At 44.3% G+C, this 23113-nt stretch overlaps 1 protein-coding gene across 3 annotated transcripts in view; it reads right to left on the reverse strand.

Annotated features, from left to right (window-relative positions):
• Nucleotides 1-23113, reverse strand: part of fras1 (Fraser extracellular matrix complex subunit 1) — a 617312-nt gene that overhangs the window by 165638 nt on the left and 428561 nt on the right. For all 3 annotated transcript variants that reach the window (XM_068039139.1, XM_068039130.1, XM_068039149.1), the window contains exons 30-33: nucleotides 18214-18376; nucleotides 15738-15916; nucleotides 3781-3903; nucleotides 2634-2748 (exon numbers count right to left, since the gene is read on the reverse strand). In XM_068039139.1, coding sequence (XP_067895240.1) covers nucleotides 2634-2748; nucleotides 3781-3903; nucleotides 15738-15916; nucleotides 18214-18376 — 580 coding nt within the window. The remainder of the gene's footprint in view (nucleotides 1-2633; nucleotides 2749-3780; nucleotides 3904-15737; nucleotides 15917-18213; nucleotides 18377-23113) is intronic.

A 23113-nucleotide genomic window follows, 5' to 3' on the forward strand; every position in this document is an offset into this window, starting at 1 on the left:
CAGGACGACTGTTAAGGGCATTGCTAGATAATCAAAGAATTAAAGGAAAGAAACCCTAACCATCAGCCTCAAGAAACCGAACATCATGGGACAGGATGTCAGAAATGCTCCATCCATCAATATCGGCGATCACGCTCTGGAAATGGTTCAAGAGTTCACCTACCTAGGCTCAACTATCACCAGTAACCTGTCTCTAGATGCAGAAATCAACAAGCGCATGGGAAAGGCTTCCACTGCTATGCCCAGACTGGCCAAGAGGGTGTGGGAAAATGGCGCACTGACGCGGAACACAAAAATCCGAGTGTATCAAGCCTGTGTCCTCAGTGCCTTGCTCTACGGCAGCGAGACCTGGACAATGTATGTCAGCCAAGAGCGACGTCTCAATTCATTCCATCTTCGCTGTCTCCGGAGGATCCTTGGCATCAGGTGGCAGGACCGTATCTCCAACACAGAAGTCCTCGAGGCGACCAACATCCCCAGCATATGCACCCTACTGAGCCAGCGGCACTTGAGATGGCTTGGCCATGTGAACCGCATGGAAGATGGCAGGATCCCCAAAGACACATTGTACAGCGAGCTCGTCACTGGCATCAGACCCACCGGACGTCCATGTCTCCGCTTTAAAGATGTCTGCAAACGCGACATGAAGTCCTGTGACATTGATCACAAGTCATGGGAGTCAGTTGCCAGTGATCGCCAGAGCTGGCGGACAGCCATAAAGGCGGGGCTAAAGAGTGGCGAGTCGAAGAGACTTAGCTGTTGGCAGGAAAAGAGACAGAAGCACAAGGGGAGAGCCAACTGTGTAACAGCCCCGACAACCAATTTTATCTGAAGCACCTGTGGAAGAGTCTGTCACTCTAGAATTGGCCTTTATAGCCATTCCAGGCGCTGCTTCACAAACCACTGACCACCTCCAGGCGCTTACCCATTGTCTCTCGAGACAAGGAGGCCAAAGAAGAAGAAGAAAGGAGAGAATGGTATAATTGCTGTGTAATGTGAAAGCTAATAGAATGTTATTGTTTATTGCGAAGGGAAGTGAATACAAAAGTAGGGAGGTTATATGCCTTAATATACAGGGCATTGGTGAAACTACACCTGGAGTACTGTGTACAGTACTGGTCTCCTTATTTAAGGAAGGATGTAAATGCGTTGGAAGCAGTTCAGAGAAGGTTTACTTGACTGAAATCTGGAATGGGCGGGCTATCTTATGAGGAAAGATTGGACAGGCTAGGCTTGTATCATGAGGAATTTAGAAGAGTAAGAGGTGACTTGATTGAAACACATAAGATCCTGAGGGTTTCTTGACAGGGTGGATATGGAAAGGATGTTTCCCCTTGTGGGAGAATCTAGAACTAGGGGATCACTGTTTAAACTAAGCGGTCACCCATTTAAGATAGAGATGAGAAGACATTTTATCTCTGAGGGTCCTGAGTCTTTGGAATTCTCTTCCTCAAAAGGCTGTGGAAGCAGAGTCTTTGAATATTTTTAAGGCAGAGGTAGATAAATTCTTGATAAGCAAGAAGGTGAAAGGTTATCGGGGGTAGGTGGGAATGTGGAGTAATCAGTTCAGCCATGAACTTATTGAATGGCGGAGCAGGTTCGAGGGGCCAAGTGGCCTACTCCTGCTCCTAATTCGTATGTTTGTATGTATGTTCGTATATAAGGTTGATCTGCAGAGGGGGATTGTGATTAGTATTGGACTTAGTAAGAAACAAAATGGAAGAGGAGATGGATTGGGTTCCTGTAATTAGAGTCTGTCGGAAAAGCAGGAAGAAGAGCAAAATGATAATTCAGGAAATAACAAGTAGGTAATAGGATAACACTGAGGGTGATAGTCAAGAGGAGGAAGGGAACTTTAGAAAAAGCTGGAGCAGTTTAGTGGACCAAGAGAAAAAGCTGTGGTGAGGTTATAGGAGCTGAAGGTCCAATGGCATGAGTAGTGAACAGTTCTTTTTATCATAAATAGAAAGATAATAGGCTGGTGATATATCTGCCAGGGATAACAGTTTTTCAAAACTCAATTAGGTGTCACGATGAAACAGTTCAGGTCCTGGAGAAATTAGCTTAGATGGAAGACTGGCTCTTCCTAACTCCAGACTTTCCTTATATAAGATTTACTTTTTCATCTGCTTTCTTTTAATTCACTATCACATTTGACAAACAAATTAATAAACACAAACTAAGCATGCAGCAGAGAAGATTTCCTCTGTGTGCTATGGATATCAAAATCTTAAATAGGTTTGTATAAAACAGAGGACATTTTTCTCCACTGTAGGGTGGCACAGTGGTTAACACCGCAGCCTCACAGCTCCAGGGACTTGGGTTCAGTTCTGGGTACTGCCTGTGCGGAGTTTTCTAGTTCTCCCTGTGACTGCATGGGTTTCCACCAGGTGCTCCGGTTTCCTCCCACAGCCAAAGACTTGCAGGTTGATAGGCAAATTGGCCATTGTAAATTGCCCCTAATGTAGGTAGGCGGTAGGAGAATTGAGGGAAGGTGGGGATGTGGTAGGGAATATGGGATTAATGTAGGATTAGTATAAATGGGTGGTTGATGGTCGGCGCAGACTCGGTGGGCTGAAGGGCCTGTTTCAGTGCTGTAACTCTCACTGACTCTATGTATTATTAATACTTGCCATGTTCTGGGAGCAGTGGAACAGTGATGTTGTAGATCAGCTCCTGGCTTGGTGTATTGCTGTCTACAAAGGACAATTGCGTAGGCTGGATTACTGTAACTCGATCTTCAAGTGCCTAACAAAAAAGCATTTGTTATTCAAAAGTATTTCACACAATACACATTTTCCTATTTATTTTATTCATCAAATGTGTTACTTTTCTTTCTATTTTTCCGTGACAAAGATCTAAAAATGAAATAGGTATAAATAATGCCTGCTGTTAAAAGCTGGCTAATAGATTAAATATGAAAGTACATTTGAATTTGAATCATATTTAGAACAGCAACGAAAAATTAAAATGAATCAGTGGTCAGACAACTATATGTTTATTTAACGTAAAACTAAAATGCTATAAGGCCATTAAAACCTCAGGTAAGAAAATTCCATCTGTACTTCAACATTGCAGCCTATGTTCTGCAGCACTCATAAAACAGAAGAGGTCATTTTCAATCTTATATAATAAAAGCAAAATACTGCGGATGCTGGAAATCTGAAACAAAAACAAGAAATGCTGGAAATACTCAGCAGGTCTGGCAGCATTTGTGGAGAGAGAAGCAGAGTTAACGTTTCAGGTCAGTGACCTGAAGAAGGGTCACTGGCCTGAAATGTTAACTCTGCTTCTCTCTCCACAGATGCTGCCAGACCTGATGAGCATTTCCAGCATTTCTTGTTTTTATTTCATTTTCAATCTTGTCACCTGAGCAGTAATCCCCACCTCCCGCCTCCCACCAATCTTCTATAGAACCTATTCAATTTTTGTTCATAAAATTGGGAAAATGTTATTCAGTGTGGGTGATCTGCTCTGCCAGGTTACCACCCAGGTGGCAAAGTTGAAAATTACCCCAACATGTCCACGGTTCAACATGTCCTGAAACCGCATTTAGCTATCTCTTGAATTTTCTGACACAATCTAACTCCAATGTCTATGGATTGTTTTCCACACATATACCACCCTCTTTGTAAGTATAGTTAAAGTAAATTGACCTGTTCACGTTTTCTCATTGAGAACCTCATGTAGAGAATTTACTAAATTTAACATGGAAGAGTCTACAACAACTTGTAGCTGTCGTTGTTGGAAGGTGGATTAACTTAACAAGGTAATTCTTACTGTGACTTGTAGAGGAGTAATAACTCCTGAAGCCAGCTGTGGGGCATCTTCATTTTTCTGCAAAATTCCAATTTGAAATATATGGCTTTCAGCTCCAGTATAGGCCCTGGCACCATTCATAACCTGCAATAAATCAAAATGGGTGGGTGGTAGAAATTATTTCCTTGACTTCTTTATTAGATTGTGTTACAATGTTACAAAAATAGCTTTTTTAAAATGTTTGTTCCAAGAAACTGTAATTAGGTTCATATTTCAATGAAAAGGACATCAGTATCTAGTTGATTGGCTCGTTGGGTGTTCTGTGAACAAAGTTGTAATAGTGTTAACCATTCATACAAAAAGTAATTGTAAACTTCAATGGTGAGAGTCCAGGGTCTCAATCCTTTAAATGATTGGAGCTGTCCCTTGCTGTGTTTCCCTTCTCTTCTGCTTAAGTTACACCTTGCAGCATATTTTGTGTTGTTGGTATCCTACAAAGCGAGCATTCTTGGAATGTGTCAGCAGTATGTAGTTTACAGCACAGTGAGCAGAAGAGCGTAGCTGTGCTGAAGTAGAACCTGGAAACGGGCTAGGAGGTGGGGCTGCCCATAGAATTGCGATGGCAGGCAGGGTGCAGAGCAATTTTGTCGGGGGGAGGATAGGCTGTAGACGACCTTCCCACCCAGAGGCCAATACAGGCCTCTTAACAGCACTTAAGGGACTCTTCCCCACTCTTAATGCCAACGGTGAGGGTGGTGGGGGCTCTGCCATGTGGTCACCCGGTAAAACAAAGCAACCTCCCTACTGGCTTGGTAGGGTGAGCCCTCCTCTGTGGACAATCTGAGGACAGCTGAGGGCCCCTGCCAGCGAACAACCCACCTCCCTCCCTCTGTACTGGAAGCCCATCTTCGCCCCCCACATTGCCAGGGTCTGCCAGTCTGGCCCCAGCGACCCCACTTCACTTACCAGAGTTCCACGTCTCCAGAGCTGGGCCTGAGTCCAAGGCCTGGTGCAGTACTGGTAGTAGGCACCACTCCCGGTGGTGCTACTGGTACTACTGAACAGCCGGCCATCTGATTGGCTGGCAGCTGTTGGAGGTAGGAACCCTGTCTTTAAAGGAATGGGGATCCCGTTGCCAGGCTGTTAATTGGCATGGCGCCATAGGATTGTGCTGGGGGAGGGCTCCAAATGGCCGAGATGAGATTCCTCTGCCTTTTTGGCCCAGCGCCAAAAGCCCTGCTGGTGCCACAAATTCAACCCATGTAGTGCCTTCCATGTATTCAGGACATTCCAAAACACTTCATGGTATAAGATTTTGATCCTGTCTTTAGTAATAACTCTAGTATTAGCTCTATAGTGATAGAAAACCAGGAATGGTAGCATAGCATGAAGGGTCACTGACCTGAAATGTTAACTCTGCTTCTTTCTCCACAGATGCTGCCAGACCTGCTGAATATTTCCAGCATTTCTTGTTTTTATTTATGGTAGCACAGCAGTTATGTTACTGGACTAGTAATCTAGATACCTGGACTAATGATTCAGAAACATGAGTTCAAATCTAACCACGGTAGCTGGGTAATTTAATTCAATGGATTAAATAATTCCAAAATAAAAAGCTAGTTTCAGCCATGTGACCAAGAAACTACCAGATTGTTATAAAAACCCATTTTGTGTCAGCCGTGGCTCAGTGGGTGTGACTCTCGTCTCTGAGTCAGAAGGTTCAAGTCCCACTCTGTTCTAGAGACTTCAGCACAAAAATCTGGACTAATTCTCAAATCAGTCCTGAAGGACTGTCTGAGGTGTTGCCTTTCAGGTAAGACATCAAAATGAGGCTCCGACTACTCTCTAAGGAGCACATAAAAGATCCCATGGCAGTGTTTCGAAGAGCAGCAGGGGAGTTATCCTTGGTGTCCTGGCCAATTTTCAGCACTCATTCGACATCATAAAAACAGATTAGCTGGTCATTATCACATTACTGTTTGTGGGAGCCTACTGTACGCAAATTGACTACTGCGTTTCCAACATTACAACAGTGACTACATTTCAAATGTACCTTTATTGGCTATAAAATGCTTTGGGGCATCCTGAGGTAAACATAGAAAGATTTATGGCACAGAAGGAGGCCATTTGGCCCATCGTGTCAGTGCCAACCGGAAGAGCTATGTAGCCTAATCCCAGCTTCCAGCTCTTGGTCCATAGCCCTGTAGGTCACAGCACCTCAAGTGTATATCCAAGTGTTTTTTTAAACACAATGAGGATTTCTGCCTCTACTACTCTTTCAGGCAGTGAGTTCCAAACCCCCACCACCCGCTCGGTCGAAAAATTACTCAAATCCCCTCTAATCCTTCCACCAATTACTTTAAATCTGTACCCCCTGGTTATTGACCTCTCTGCTAAAGGAAATAGTTCCTTCATATCCAATCTATCGAACCCCTCATAATTTTATACACCGCAATTAAATCTCCCTTCAGCCTCCTCTGTTCCAAAGAAAACAAACCCAGCAATCCAATCTTTCCTCACAGCTAACATTTTCTATTCCTGGCAACATCCTCATAAATCTCTACTATATCCTCTCGAGTGTGATCATATCCTTCTTGTAATACAGTGAACAGAAATGTGCACAGTACTCTTGCTGCAATCTAACTAGTGTTTTATACTGTTCCAGCATAACCTCCTTGCTCTTATACTCTGGGCCTTGGAGACACGACCTTCCCTTAAGAAATCCATGCTAACTGTTCTTGATTAATCCATGCCTCTGTAATGAAGATTTATACTATCGATCAAAATTTTTTCCATTGATTTGCCCACCACTGAGGTGAGACTGATTAGCCTGTAATTACTCAGGCTATCCCTTCCTCCCCTTTTCAACAATGGTACAATGTTAGCAGTCTTCCAGTTCTCCGGCACTATGCCTGTAGCCAGAGATGATTGGAAAATGATGGTAAGGGCCTCCATTATTTCTTCCTTTGCTTCCCTTAGCAGCCTGGAATATATTCCATGTGGGCCTGGTGATTTATCCACTTTCAAGACTGCTAAACACTTAAAATTTCCTCCCTCGCTATATTTATCCCATTCAATGTTTCACATTCCTCCTCCTTAACTACAATGGACAGTGGTAGGGTTGGAGGCAGAGACGCTGGCGTCAGCTCTTGCTGTGGCAGGTGCGGGCACCATATTTAAAAGGCCGCCAGCTCTGCATTCAATGTTTCATTGCCAGGAGAGGGAGCGTCCACCCAGATGTGGGCAAAGGATCAGGGCATACAGAAAAGCTGCCGAAGATAAGGGTAAGTGGCGCTGAAAGGTGGCCTTTTGTCACTGGAGACCCTCACTTACTCCCTGGAAAGGGGTCACATGCAGGAGGCAACAGTGTGCCCCCATAAGTAACAGCTGGACTACCACCAGCATTTGTCTTGGGCTTGTCCCTGCTGGGAGACCAATAACATTTATCTTTGTGGCTGCAGGAGAAGACAGTACACAATTGCAGAGAGCAGGCCAAAACCGGCGGAGGATTGCCAAATCTCCATGTCCTGAGCCCAATGGAGGAGGAGGGCATGGAGCTGGCATAGCCACAGGATGGACAGTGCATTGCAGATGGAGAGACAGGGACACCTTCCCAGAACAGTAAGGTCACCCTGGGGCACAAGGCAGCACCAGCAGCAATGGAGCGATGCTGCTCATGAGACATCCAGTGTCTACAGGGGTCTCCAATGTAGGGATCTGTGTTATGTTGGGAGGGGAGGTCTTGACCCTTCAATGTTCTCTCATGCAGGTCACGTAGAACATCCAAAAAGAGCCTCTGAGACTGTGGAAGAGACTGCAACCTCTGAGGAGTAAGACTGAGCCTCAGAGGGTGCATCGTCATCTCATACCCCTGCACCCTCCACCAGTGCAGTTACTCTCACGTGGGTGGGTATCCACTCACAGTTACATTTGGGCACACAACCTGGTGAATACAGCACGGATGTGCCCAAGCAGCTGACTGAGGCTGTGACAGCCAAGGCCTCTGACAGTCAGAGGAATGTGGGAGGTCAGGCCCTTGCTGAGGCCCAGACCCAGGATGTGCCTCTGGTGTCATCAGCATCACGGGAAATGCTGCAGCTGCAGCAAGAGGTCAGGCAACATCTGGCAGAGATGCCAGAGGCCATGTGCGCCCAAGCACGGACGAAGGAGGAGTCCATCCAGGCCTTGGGTGCTGCACTGTCTCTGATTCTTGCATGAATGACATCCCCCATTGAGAGATCTGTAGCTCTCCTGGAGAGCCACATCCAGCAGAGCACTCACTATCTGCAGGATATTTGCACAGACCTGCATACCCTCGTCTCGACCATGAGCTCAAGGCAGCAGTGGGGGGGACGGGGGACCTGGAGTCACCACCAAGTCGTCTACCCTCTCAAGTCAGCAGGGAGGTAGAAGTCTGCCTTGCAAAGGAGGAGGAATGACTCCCCACCCCACCCCCGCAGCTAAGGCTCCTCTCAGTGTGCTTCTGGTGTGGCCAGTCATTCCTCTGTCCCTCTGACGCCAGATCCTCCTTCATCCCTGATGACAGAGGGCGTTTCTGTTTCTGTGCAGGAAGTCCTCAATGTGCCGGGCCCTCTAGCTGACAGTGCAGGGGAGCACCATATTGCAGTGCACACAGAAGAATAAATAAGAGCACCCAGAAGCATGGGAGATTCACAGAAGAATGTGTAAATAGAAAAGGTTGCGTTTGGTGTCAGGGACAATGAAAATTATTCTTTTTTTCAACTCTGCCTCTGTCAGGGGGTTCCAAGTGAAAGATCATGCTGTGAGGGGTTAAGTCTGGAGCCTTGCCAGCTGAGCGCTGCACACCTGGGTGCTGACCAAATGTGTCCTGAAGGAAGGGTTGTGATGACAGGGCTGCATAAAAGTAAGACTTTAATTGGTCAAGATACAACTAGCAGTAAGGATCAAAGGAAACGCGAACGTATAAGGGCATCACAAGTCTCCTTGGCGCCTTTCCTGTTGTCCCTGAGGTCCATCATCTGATGATACTTGGCCAGCTTCCTCCTCCACATCCTCATCATCCAAGGAGGCATCACGCTCCTCACTATCCTCATTGTTCAACACCTCCCCCCTCTGTAGCAGCAGGTTGTGCAGAGCACAGCTGACCACCACGATATGTGTGAGACCCTCGATGGAGCATATTGAAGTGTTACACTGGACCAATCTAGGCACCTGAATCTCATCTTGAGTAGACCAATGACCTGCTCTTTGGTCACTTGCGTTGTCCTGTGGCAGGTGTTGTACCTCTCCCTCTGCCTCTGTGCGAGGGTTCCTCACAGCCGTCAGTAGCCATTGGGAGGCTAAAAGGTTCTGACACCTGGGACTGCCTCAAAATGTAGGCATTGTGGCAACTTCCCGGTAAGCATGCACAGACCTGCAGGATTCATATATGGTGGTTGCAGCCAAGTTGTACATTGAGGGAGTGGAAGCCCTTCCTGTTGATGATGGCTGCTGGTTGGTGGGCAGGAGTCTTGATGGCCACATGTGTGCAGTCGATGATACCCTGCACCTGGAGGAATCAGTGGTGCCCCCGAACTCAATGGACTTCTCAACTTGAGAGCTGGGTTCGTGTGGAAGCGCACATAGTCCGTGATTCCCAAACGGCATTAATAAAATTTACAACTAAGAATAAAATTACTGTCAATTGGCTTCTTAACTAACTTAATTGCCTGCCAACTGCGTCGATGTCTCTCTCCACCCTCCATGTTTGCTGCCATCCACAAAATCGGGACGGGACATCACAACATCAGACTTCCAGTATGACACCTCCCGTGCTGATTTTCTGCACACCCACCCGCCTCCATTCCCGTCACCAAGGTCAGCATTAAATTCCACCCAAAGTTTCCATTAAGAACCATGCCCACGTCTTGTGCCTCCACACAAGAGTTACCCTTTTTGGTTTCAAATGGCCCTATTCTTTCCTTACTTATCCTCTTGCTCTTTATGTATTTATAAAACATCTTTGAGTTTTCCTTGATTTTACTTGCCAATATTTTTTCATGCCCTCTCTTTGCTTTCCTAATTTCCTTTTCAATTTCAGCCTTACACTTTCTATACTTCTGTAGGCAGTATTAAGCTCTTGGTATCTGACATAAGCTTGCTTTCATTTTTGACTCATCCTACTCTGTATGTTCTTTGACATCCAGGAGGTCTGGATTTGTGAGTCCCATTCTTTTTCTTTGTGGGAAGTTATTTATTCTGAACCCTCCTTAGTTTCTCCTTGAATGCCTCCCACGGCGTTGACACTGATTTGCCTTCAAGTAGCTGTTTCCAGTCTGGTTCAGCCAAATCACATCTCAGCTTAGTAAAATTGACCTTTCTTCAATTTAAAACTTTTACTATTGGTCTATCTTTAAACTTTTCCATTACTGCTCTAAATCTAACTGAATTATGATCACTACCACTAAAATGCTCTCCCCACTGATATCCCTTCCACGTGCCCAGATTCATTCCCTAAAACTAAGTCTAGAACTGCCGCTTTTCTTGGTTGGGCTTGCTATGTACTTGATGCTTTTTAAGAATTCTGCGTCCTCTGTACCTTTTACACTGAATTTACCCCAGTTAATGAATCCCAGTTAAGGCCGTGAAAAACACTATATAATTGCAAGTTTTTCTTTCTTAAGTCTTTCTTTAATGTCTTTCAGGGAAGGAAATCCATTGTCCTTACCAGGTCTGGTCTACATGCGACTCCAGAGCCACAGCAATGTGGTTGACTCTTAACTGCCCTCTGAAATGGCATAGCAAGCCACTAAGTTGCATGAAACCAGTACAAAAAAGTTGAACAATACAACCGGATGGACCACCCAAAATTGACCCAAGCACTGGACACGACAAAGGTACACCCTGCCCAGTCGGCCTGCAAAGACCTTCTTAGTAACATCTAAGGACTTGTGCTAAAATTGGGAGAGCTGTCCTACAAAACAGACTAGCAATAGTCTGACATAGTCATATTCACAGAATCAGACATTTCAGCAGGACAGACCAGCAGAGTTGGTGGCACAGTAGTATACAGAGGGGAGGAAGTGGCTCTGGGTGTCATCAACGTTAACCCAGGACACCATGAAGTCTCAGGGCATCAGGTCAAACATGGGCAAGGAAACCTCCTGCTGATGACACCTCATGCCCTCCCTCAACCAATGAATCAGTACTCCTCCACACTGAACACCACTTGAAAGAAGCACTGAGGGTAGCAGGAGTACAGAATGCAGGCTGGGTGGAAAATTTCAATATCCATCACCAAGTGTGGCTCTGTAGCACCACTGCTGACTAAGTTTGCCAAGTTCTGAATGCGAGCTGCCAGGTTGGGCAAGTGGTGAGGGAACCAACACAAGGAAAAAATGTACTTGACAATGTCCTCACCAATCCACCTGTTGCAGATGCACCTGTCCATGACAGTATTGGCAGAAGTGACCACTGCATAACCCTGTGGAGGCAAGTCCGTCTTCATACTGAGGACACTTTCCATCGTGCTGTATGGCAGTACCACTATGCAAAATGGGATGTATTCAGAACAGATCCAGCTGCTCAAAACTGGGCACCCATGAGGCGCTGAGGGCCATCAACAACAGCAGAATTGTAGTCATCCACAATCTGTAACCACACGGCCCAGCATATCTCTCACTCTACCCTTACTATTGAGCCAAAGGACTGACCCTAATTCAGTGAGGAGTGCATGCCAGGAGCAGCACCAGGCATACCTAAAAATGAGGTGCCAACCTGGTGAAGCTACAACACAAAACTACATGCATGCTAAATGGTATGCTACAGACAGAGCTAAGCGATCCCACAACAGATGGATCAGAGCAAAACTCTGCAGTCTTGCCCTATCTAGTCATGAATGATGGTGGACAATTAAACAAATAATGGGAGATGGAGGCTCCATGAACATCCCCATCCTCAAGGATGGTGTTGCTCAGCATGTGAGTGCAAAAGACAAGGCTGAAACATTTGCAACCATTTTCAACTAGAAGTATTGAGTGGATGCTCCATCTCAGTCTCCTCCTGAGGTCCCCAACATCACAGATGTCAGCCTTCAGACAATTCGATTAATTCCACATGATAACAAGAAATGGCTGAAGGCTTTGGATATAGCAACGGCTATGGGCCCCAACAACATACCGGTTGTAGTATTGAAGACTTGCGCTCCAGAACTAGTTGCGCTCCTAGCCAAGCTTTTTCAGCACAGCTGCAACACTGGCAGCTAACCGACATAGTAGAAAATTGTCCAGGTATATCCCATCCACAAAAAGCAGGACAAATCCAATATCGCCCCGTCAGTCTACTCTCGATCATCAGCAAAGTGACGGATGCTGTCATCGCAGTGCTATCAAGCAGCATCTACTCACCAATAACCTGCTCATCTATGTTCAGTTTGAGTACCACCAGGACCATTCAACTCAGAACCTTATTACAGCCTTGATTCAAACATAGGTAACAGAGCTGAATTCCAAAGGTGAGGTGACGGTGACTTCCCTTGACATCAAGGCCAGGAGCCCTAGCAAAATTGAAGTCAATGGGAATCAGGAGGAAAGCTCGAGCCACACCTACACAAAGGAAGATGGCTGTGGCTGCAGAAGGCCAATCATCTCAGCCTAGGATATCACTGCAGGAGTTCCTCAGGGCAGTCCTACGCCCAACCATCTTCAGTTGCTTCATCATTGACCTTCCCTCCAACATATCGACAGAAGTCGGGATGTTCGCTGATGATTGCACAGTGTTCAGTTCCATTTGCAACTCCTCAGGTAATGAAGCAGTTAATGCACACATGCAGCAAGACCTGAACAACTTTCAGGCTTGGACTGATGATGTGCCAAGTAACTTTTGTGCCACAGAAGTGTCAGGCAATGACCATCTCCAACAAGAGAGAACCTAACCATCGCCCCATGACATTCAAAAGGATTAGCAACACCGAATCCCCCATTCTTCAGGTCACCATTGACCAAAAACTTAACTGAAGCAGCCACGTAAATATTGTGGCTACAAGAGTAGGTCAGAGGCTGGGTGCTCTGTGGCAAGTAATTCACTTCCTGACTCTCATAAGCCTGTCCAATATCTACAAGGCACAAGTCTGTAATGGAATACTCTCCACTAGCCTGGATGAGTACAGCTCCAACAACACTCAAGAAGCTTGACACCATCCAGGACAAAGCAGGTCACATGATTGGCACCCCATCTACCACTTTCAACATTCACTCCTTCCACCACCAATGCACAGTGGCTGCAGCATGTACCATATACAAGATGCACTGCAGCAGCTTGCCAAGGCTCCTTCGACAGCACTTCCATGACCTCTACTGCCTGGAAGAACAGAAGCAGCAGGTGCATGGAAATACCACCATCTGCAAATTCCCTTCCAAGTCACACATCATCGTGACTTGGAAATATATTATCGTTCCTTCATTGTCATTGGGTCAACATCCTGGATCTCCCTATATAACAGCATTGTGTGTATAACTACATCACACGGCCATCAGTGGTCCAAGAAAGTGGATCACCTCCACCTTCTCAAGGGCAATTCAGGATGGGCAATAAATGCTGTCTGGACAGCGAAGCTCACATCCCATGAACCCATAAAAAAACACGTATTTGATTCAGATATTTTGCTGGTGCAAGTTTTTATTCAATCAGTAACTTGCACATTAATCAGACTTCATGGGGTTGATTTTCAACTTGTTGCCGGGGCATAAACTGAAATGTCAGATCGTCTGCATGTTATAGAAACTGCTCAATATATTTCAATTCTGAATTACGTGTGCAGTTTAAACTTTTTAAAAGAGAAATTATGACTTCTCACTTGTCAGGGTACTTTCTCAAAATCATGCTCCTCACAGTCAATGTTCCCTAACTGGGAGCATGAATTTGTAAAATTAGCTGTCATCTCAAAGCAGTATCACAATATCTGCAATTATCCAAATGACTCTTATTACAACTCACGTATAATGGGTTTGTGTTTTGTTTCAGAATTAAATTCAATGTGAATGTGGCTTGCAACAAAATGGAAATTCAGCTTTAGACATCTGAACTAATAATAAGACATTCCATAGAAACATTAATTAAAGAGCTTTAAGCAGCTTCATGTGGATAGTGCATTCCACATTACTGCTTTCTGAAATGTGGTCTGAACAGCTGAGGTCATTCCATTTGATTGGAATCCCAGCACTTATCTGCAATGAAGTCTCAGGCCCAAAGCATGATAAGCCTCTGTAAAATCCGTTGCTTTGGAGACTGGATTTCTGGCTGAGTTTATGTAAAATAAGAAGAATGTTGTGGCACTTCTGCACCTGACAGCTATTCAAGGACTGGGACAGCTGTACTTGTATTTCATCTTTCAAATGAAGTAGACTGGTCTATAAAAATGTTTTGTGTTGCACATCCCTTCCATCTTAGATAACTAAAGTCATTACTTACTACTCAACAATATGTATCAATAGAAAGTATTCAATTAAGGAAATAGCTACAACCCACAGAACCAACTTTCTTGTTCCCTAGGTCACTACCAAGTAAATTAGTTTACCCAGTATCATTCTCATTTAATAACACCCAAAAGACTTTTTACCTCCATTTTAGTCATAAAATATACAAACTGGGTGGTTTTATTTTAATTATAAAAAGTCAACAGATGAAACTCTCCGCCGAACATCATTCTTCGTCACTAGACAGCAATATCGGCTGTGTAAGATGAAGGTCTGAATCCATTCAGATTTGTATGTTTTGCACACTCTTAAAAAATAATTTTCAAACAAATTTATAAAGGGAACTTTGAATAGTTAAATATTTCAACAAAGTAAAAATGGAAACATTTGCTAGTGGCTCAGTGAGTAAATGCACACGTGAGGTGATGCAACCAGCAAAATTTGAAGTTCAATCTCCCAGCTGTGCTGTGCAGGCTATTCTCAGTCAGGGTGGCAGTAGCAAATTAAAAATGCTTTTATATTGCTGCTTGTTTAGTTTGGATTGTAGCAGAATGGCCTACATATGTCAGTTTCCTGGTGGCAGAATCATACACAGATTTTTTTGCCAATGTAAAAGTGTCTAAGAACTGAATCCAGCACCCTGGGCTAGGAAGGAGGGGGAGTTGGTAAAGTTTTCATTCCTAATTGCCAATAAGTTGGAACATTTCTTTTTTTAATGTGAAAGAGGTGCAATAATTTTATCCAGAAAACTCGTGTTACAGCAGACACTGAGGTACTCCTGAAATGAAGGATGGGAAAAATTATAGTGAAATTGGTATGAATGACATTTTTGATGAATTTCCAAGCATTCTATTTAGTTTAATGATATGAATGAACTGGCTAATTGTATGTTGGTTTGGTGGCTGGAGAAGTGGCAGACCCATATTTAATATTACTAACCTTAGTTATCACTAATTAAATCACATGCTAATTGCCTACAAACTGAATTTTGGGGCTGAGAAAAAAAATTGATGCTTTTAAAATACTGGTGTCTTTTTTATTTTACAGTCAGGAGATCCAAGAATTAACAGAGAAGACTTAGAAGTAGGTGTTGAACATTCATTGACTTGTCCTCATCAGTTCTATAAAAAGGGGCTTTTGCAGCCTAATCATGTCAATTCTGATGAAGGATTCCACCTTGAACATTCACACCTTTCTTGTTCAAATGCTGATCAATCTGCATTTCCAGCCATTTTTTGTTGTTTTTTACTTGAGTTCTGAATAGTTTAACAGGAGTTTGCCTTGTGATTCTTTACATTGGGTTTAGTAGCATGTCAGGCTGCCAACTCCTAAAGCACAGGGTTCATGCAGCTGGCGGCATTTCTACAGTAAACTTGCTATTTCTTTTCATTGGGTCTTCCTTGCTGCCAGCTAGACTGGCAAGTTTACTTTGGTGTTGGCGCTGGTTGTGTGAGACCAACAAGTCAGATGCCAGGGACATGAACAGTGCAATACAGCAGTTTAAGCGTAACTAAAGACTCCTACCAAACTCCCCAATGTCAGTACCTGAAACCTGAATGAGTCCTCTGCGGAAGTTACCCCTGAGTGTCGGTACCACACAATGCCATCATTAAGGTCCTGCTGAGTAAATGAGTTTGTCACAGTAGCTATTTTCCCATCAGGCAGCCTTTGCCACCCATCTGCTGGGCCATCAGCTGGCATTGGCACCAAAAGGATCACATCACCTGTTGAGAATTAAGGATCACAATAAATGCATAGCAAGTTAACAAGAAACATGCATCAAAGAGTGAAAGAAGCAGAGAGTGAAATCAGGCAACAAATGTTAAGCTGCACATTCGTACAAAACTGAAATTGAATGGAACATAAAACCTCAGCAGTGCTTGGCATAATTTTCTAATCTTTAGAAAAGTTTCAATTTTGCTCCACTCCTCCATCCTAAAAAATGAAATATGACATGGGTAAAATGAAATTGAGTAGGCATCTACTGCATCAAGACCAGCCTAGCCAAATCTTGCAATGGGAGTCTCTCTCATCAATTTAAGTGGACTATAGACAATGAAACTACTGCCAAGGAGCTTGCACACAGTTCTGCATTATAGTTATGCTGGTTCCCCAGTGTAATTGCAGCCAGCAAGGGCTGGAAATTTCTCTAAACACCATTCCACCAGCTTTCCTCTCTAATTTTCCACTTGACACTAAGAATGCCTGTTACGGTGGCACTGGAGGAGTTATATTTAAAGAACTGCAGCAACCAATGCAATTGATCAAAGAGGGCTTTTTAAAATTTAAAAATAACTAACTTTTTTGGGCCAACTACAGAGGTGCTGGCCACACTACATTTTAGCATCATCCAAGACCTGCAGCAGCCATTTCCACACTCATCTGCCAGATGGGCTCCCCAATCCCATTGGGAACCTGCCCAAATTACTTATATGGCCCTGTCCACAGAAAATCAACCAGGGTCAGGGTAGGTGGAATTCCTCTCCTGATGAAGAAACACTAGGATTTTGTTGAAGTGGAAACTTCTGGCTCTGTCCTTCTAATACATTTGGCTGGAGACTGGGGCAAATAAAGGTTGGCAGAAGTTCTTAAAGAGCTACAGCAAGTCAATAAAAAAAAAAACTGATAGTGAGCAGAGGGAAGTGGAGAAATTGAACACAATGGTTGGTGAAGACATGTAGGCAACAATGGTGAAGAGTTGGAGGTCCTACAGCTACAGGGTACCCATATTTGGAGCTGAAGACTAGCCTGCAGTAAAAAAAAAACAGAAATCAGCTACTTGGATGAAGTCTGCTGACTAAGTCAATGCAGTAACCCATGTCCCTTGCACCTGACTGAAAATCTGAAAGCAGGCTCTTGGTCTCAGGAGGAAGACAAAAGTAACTTTTGCTCACATTTCCTGTAGCGCTCATCAAACAAGATACAAATCCAAGGCTGGAACTCTCACATGCTCTGGAAGGTATCATTTCAAACACTGTGCACAACTGCTGCTCTTGTGCACACAGTTGTCCATTGTGCCAAAATTAAATTTTTCTTGCAGGTGGAGGTCAGGAACGCAGAACAGGTATGGGGACAGCAGGTTGGGATAGAAGGTGCTCGAGTTGAACTCTGGTGCAGCTGATTGTGGGAGTGGCATTTGGGAGTGGAAAGACCTCATGCAAACTAAGAACAAGCAGGTACAAGGTATCAAACCCTATCATTTTATTTTCATAGCTGTTCTTCTGGGCTGGCATCAGTTAACTATATAATTGCGCAGTTTGTACAGAACAAGATCTGAAGGACTCTACATTACATCACAGACACACTTTCAATTACTGAGATAGACAGATAGATAGATAAATGGATGTGAACAACAGTACAGGATAATGGAGAGTCAAAGATAAAAATCCTGTACTGGAAAAGAGCAATGTTCACTGAGAAGGTGCAGAAGAGTTTCAATGAGATGATATATGATAAATGGCTGTAAAGCTTTAGTTACGAGGAAACACTAAAAGGATTTCTTTTCATTGGAACAAAAAATCTTAAGAGCATTGACAGAGGTTTTAAAAATTATGAGAGGATTTTGATAAGGTGAAAGAGAAAAACTATTTCCACTGGTGAATCAGTAACTAGGGGGCTTAAATCTAAGTTCATCATCAAAAGAACAAAGGAAAGGTTGGAAGTTTTTTAAAGTTATTATGCAGAGGGTTGTTGCAGCATGGAATGTCCAACCAGAAACAGTGATGGAAGCAGGATCTATTACAGCTTTTCAAAGGGAAGTGGATAAATATTTGAATAAAAAAGGTAGGTTATGGAAAAATGGCGGGGATGTGGGACTAAATGGTCTCAAGCAAGCTGTTTTGGATAATCCAAGAGAGCGAAATGGTCAGTCTGCAGATTCCTCCATGACATCAACCAATGGAGGGAACCCAGACGAAGCAGTTACAGTTGTTGACAGAATGCAAGAACCAGATTGCATTATCCTATATAAAAGAGTTCAGAGACATTTGGTGAAGTGTTTATAAGCTGAATCATTAACTACCAAATTTAGGGGTTTCTTTTGCATGAATTAGATTGAAGATGATCTCAGAGTCACTAGCATCTTTGTCTGCTGCCTGCAACATTCTGCTGGTAAGCTGTAGTAATCCGCCCTCAGGGACCCATCCTCGCACGTTATTCAGGAGCTGTGGCCCTTTCTCGATCTTCTGAAAAGAAAATGAAGAAAGTTAAAATACAACACATCTAACAATCTAGATTGGGTGGCACAGTGGATTAGCAGAGTGTCCTCACACGTTTAGGATCCAAGGTTGATTGGTGGAATAAAAATCTTTGCTATTTGTCCATTGCAAGACTCTTATGTGAAATGAGCTTGAATCATCTCAAACCAAGTCCTGTGAGTGCACCAATGAAACAAAGAAGTTTAAAATATAGAAAGCCATTCAGCTCATCATGCCTTTGCTGAAGCATTCCAATTCTATCCCACTGCTGTGCTGTCTCCCCACAGCCCTGCAGCTTCCTCGACTACAAATATTTATTTAATTTTCACTTAATATTGTCTCTGCCTCAACCACTTCGTGTGGCTCCACTGGATACAGGCATATCTTCTAACCTCTCTCCTCATTCCTTGTGACAATTTTAAATCGATCAACCCTTAACACTAACTCTCCAGCCTGAGGAAATTCCACAGCACAAAATTTAGCAAAATTAGTAGTCTCAGTTTAAGTAGCTACATATGGAAATGGAAAATTTCACTCTTATGTAGTAGGAAAGCTCCCCTGAGTTTGGGATTACACTTGCAAAAAAGAACAAGAAGGAGCTTTCCTCAATAAAAGTTGACCATCCCATATGTCCATTCTATGTCCAGTGATACTGCTGAATGACATTGGATTTCTTTCTCTGATACACTGTTGGAGGAGAATGAGTAAAACACTGGATCTGTCTTTCCTCTGATTTTTCTGTTGAAGGGCCTTTGAAGTCAGTTTTTTATTGCAAATTTAAAAACTTGTTTTTCAGGTTTTATCTTCAGCATCAGTGACTGGGGGAAAATTAGTGTCCAAAAAAGGGTAAATTTGCATTGGGTTGTTGTTGTGCTATGTTGTGCTGCTTAGTGATTTACAGTGCTTCCTAGTTATCTAACACTATGCAGCACAACACAATACAGTTAAACTAAATGACAACTAACAACTATTTAAACAGTTCACAAGATAATCATTCATGGGTCTTACTTAGTTCCGAAAGTAATGTAAGTTTCCATGACCATAAAATGCTGTCAAACTATTTTAGAGGTAAAATTTATAAATTCAAAAGTTGTAATGGACTGGAATTTGTGGTGCCACTATTACTCCAGGTGGGGGAATCCCCGCCTCAACCAGCATAATTTTGCATTGTTCTGGCACTTAAGTGACCGGTGCCAGGATCTCTGTTCCTTGAAAGACACGGATCCTGCCTCCAGGAGCTGCTGGCCAATCATAGGGCCCGCAGCTCAGCAGTATCTGCAGTGCCACGGAGTGGTGGTCACTGCCAGTACTGCAGAGGCCTTGGACCTAGGCCCAGCGCTGGAGAGCCGAACCAGAGGTAGGTGAGATGGGATCGCCAGGGTCAGTCCAGAAGGCCCTGGTGAGGACGGGTAGAAGGGTGGGCGTTAAGTGCAGGGAGAGGGGGTTTTGGGAAGTGGAGTCCTCCAGGGGCCATAGATTGCCCACGGATGAAGGACCGTCCCTCCCCCCCAAGCCCAACGCCTTGTATACAAGGCAACCTCTCTGTGTGGCGCAGGCAGCTCCCGCCGCTGGTTAAATCCCAGCAGCGGGGGGGAAGAGGCCTTCAAGTGGCCATTAATAGGCCACGTAAGGGCCTCAATTGGCCTCTGGCCGGGAAGATCGTCATCGATCTATCCTGGCCGCAGCAAAATCGCTCGGCAATGGGGAGGTGACAGGCCCTCTCGTTACAATTCTATGCGCCCTCCCACCTCCAGCCCCATCTCGCGGCGGGGCATAAAATCCAGCCCAATATTTGTGAGTAGTCTGTGTCCTTCAAAATGCTGGCTATTCAAGTGCTTTAAATAACATGCTACTACCATTGTATCAATGAGCACAAATTTATTTTAAGTCTGACTTGAGTATGAAATAGTTGATGCTGGAATCTGATTTTGCAATACATGCTATTAATATTATCACTGAATGTCGTGTACCCAGTTTGTTAATAACATAGCTGTAATCAATATAAAAGCTCTTCAACACAGGTCCTGATATTTAGGGATGTCATACAAACAGATCTCCTGACCTAATTTTTTGTAAGGAAACAATGGGAAATTCTTCTCAAATTTAGAAAGAAAATAATTTTTACTGACTCACAGGGTGGAATTTTATTTCAGCTGGAGGTCTTATTCCAGGAGGCTGCAGTTGTCAGTAACAAGGGCGGCACAGTGGTTAGCACCGCAGCCTCACAGCTCCAGTGACCCGGGTTCAATTCCAGGTACTGCCTGTGTGGAGTTTGCAAGTTCTCCCTGTGTCTGCGTGGGTTTTCTCCGGGTGCTCCGGTTTCCTCCCACAAGCCAAAAGACTTGCAGGTTGGTAGGTAAATTGGCCATTATAAATTGCCACTAGTATAGGTAGGTGGTGGGGAAATATAGGGACAGGTGGGGATGTGGTAGGAATATGGGATTAGTGTAGGATTAGTATAAATGGGTGGTTGATGGTCGGCACAGACTCGGTGGGCCGAAGGGCCTGTTTCAGTGCTGTATCTCTAAACTAAACTAAACGACCAGCCGTGAAAGTTTGAACCCTCTGAGGCACTAATGCTCACACATGTTGAGAGAACTGATCTTCTGTCTGTAGACCGTATGTGGGAGGGTGGGGGGGGATTCTCGCCTCCTTGGAGCTGGATCTCTGAGTCCATCCCCTCTACCCTGTAGAGCGGCATATGGCTGAGGAGAGGCGGTTGCTGCTGCTGCTGGTGTTGCTCCTGCTGGAGCTGTTGATGCTGCTCCTCGTGTTTCTCATCACAGGTTCAAGGTAGAGCTGCATAAGCTTCTCCCATATTGCACTGAAGGCTGACAGCAGGAAAATGCAGCTCAAGGTGAGTGAAGATGAAGACAGGTGAACTGACTCACAAGACGTTGGAAATCACTGATCAAGCACTGAAAGCACTCTCTGAGAGAAGAAGTGCTGTGAGGAACAGCCCCCTCACCAAGGTGGGGCTGCAACTTTTCAGTTTTATTGTTCAAAGGATCCCTAGCCAGTCAAGTTCACTTGCTTGGTTGACCCTGGCAAGTTGTAGACAGCTCGGGAAATACGTGTGCTGGCTATTAAAGCTGGAATGCTTTAGTTAAAACAGGAGTTAATTACCTATCTGCATATTACAATTACTCCTGCACAGCTCCAAGGGGGTTTCCCACTTGTCTGCAAACCAGCCTGGGTAAAATCTGGAAGTTGGCAGAATGATGTTGGGATCCTGACCTGACGTCACATTTAGGGGATTTGACACCCCGCACGTGCCTGATCCTGCCTCCCTTTGGCACTTAACATTCTGTCCATAAACCCCACCTTCCCAAAAAACCGGGACTTTATCAGTGAAAATCAGTAAAAACTGATTTTAATGGTCTCAACATATTGTGTGCAGCAGTATTCAGATCCCTTGAGACATGAAACCAGTTAGAAAGGACGTTATTCCATAATACCAATCAATAGGCCTAAATTTATGCAGGAGAAAAACAAAACAGAAAATATAAATAAAAAAAGTTACTGAAAAATAAGATTAAGGTCTCTAGTTTGAGTTAACTGATCTCAGGCAGTGTATTCCAATTACTGTTTACCTTGTCTCTTGTTCTTTCAACTTCGGTATCAGCCTGTGCTTTGGACATTGGCCCTTCATCAAAGTGTTCCTGACTATGGAATCATGCAATGATCGCACTCTGAATTACTAAAAAGTGAGCTCTGGGAGTGTGTGCATGTTTGTGTGGCTTGTGTGCGTGCATACTTTCAATTGGTCAAACAACATGCCAACATCGCTGTCTAAAATCACAAGAATAGCACTTGGGCCAGGTACTGGGGGATAAGATCAAAGCTCTGCAGTTCTGCCACATTCAGTCTTGAATGGTGGTGGACAATTAAACAACTAATGAGAGGAGGAGGTTCCATGAGGATCACCATGCTCAATGACAGCAGAGCCCAGCGCGTCAGTGCAAAAGATAAGACTGAAGCTTTTACAGCCAACTTCAGCCATAAGTACCGAGTGGATGATCCATCTTGGCCTCCTCCTGAGGTCCCCAGCATCAAAGAAGTCAGTATGCAGCCACTTTGACTCACTCCACATGATATAAAGGAAGAGCTGAACATACAGGATACAATAAAGGCTATGGGACCTGACAACATCCCAGGTGCAGTGCTGAAAACTTACACTCCAGAGCCAGCTAACCGAACCACAAACCAGCACAACTATAATCCTGGCATCTACCCAACAAAGTGGAAAATTGCCCGGGTACGTCCTGTCCACAAAAAGCAGGACAAATCCAATATGACCAATTACCACCCCATCAGCTTACTCTCATTTATCAACAAACTGAAGGAAGGGGTCGTTGACAACGCTATCAAGTGGCACTTACTGACCAATAACCTGTTCACCAATAATCAGCATTTTGGGGATTACCATTGATCAGAAACTTAACAGGGCCAGCCATCTAAATATTGTGGCTACAAGAGCAGGTTAGACGTTAGGAATCCTGCCGTGAGTAACTCACCTCCTGACTCCTCAAAGCCTGCCCACCATCTACAAGGCACAAATCAAGAGTGTGATAGAATACTCTCTACTTGCCTGGATGGGTGCAGCTCCAACAACACTCAAGAAGCTGAGTAAAAGAGCCTGATGGGTTCAAATAAAGCTCTGTTTATTGCTATGGCTCTCACAAAATCCCATACCATCACAGGTAATGCTCATGAGAGTAATGT

Source organism: Heterodontus francisci, chromosome 1 (assembly GCF_036365525.1).
Source record: "Heterodontus francisci isolate sHetFra1 chromosome 1, sHetFra1.hap1, whole genome shotgun sequence".
In the NCBI taxonomy this organism is placed as follows: Eukaryota; Metazoa; Chordata; class Chondrichthyes; order Heterodontiformes; family Heterodontidae; genus Heterodontus; species Heterodontus francisci.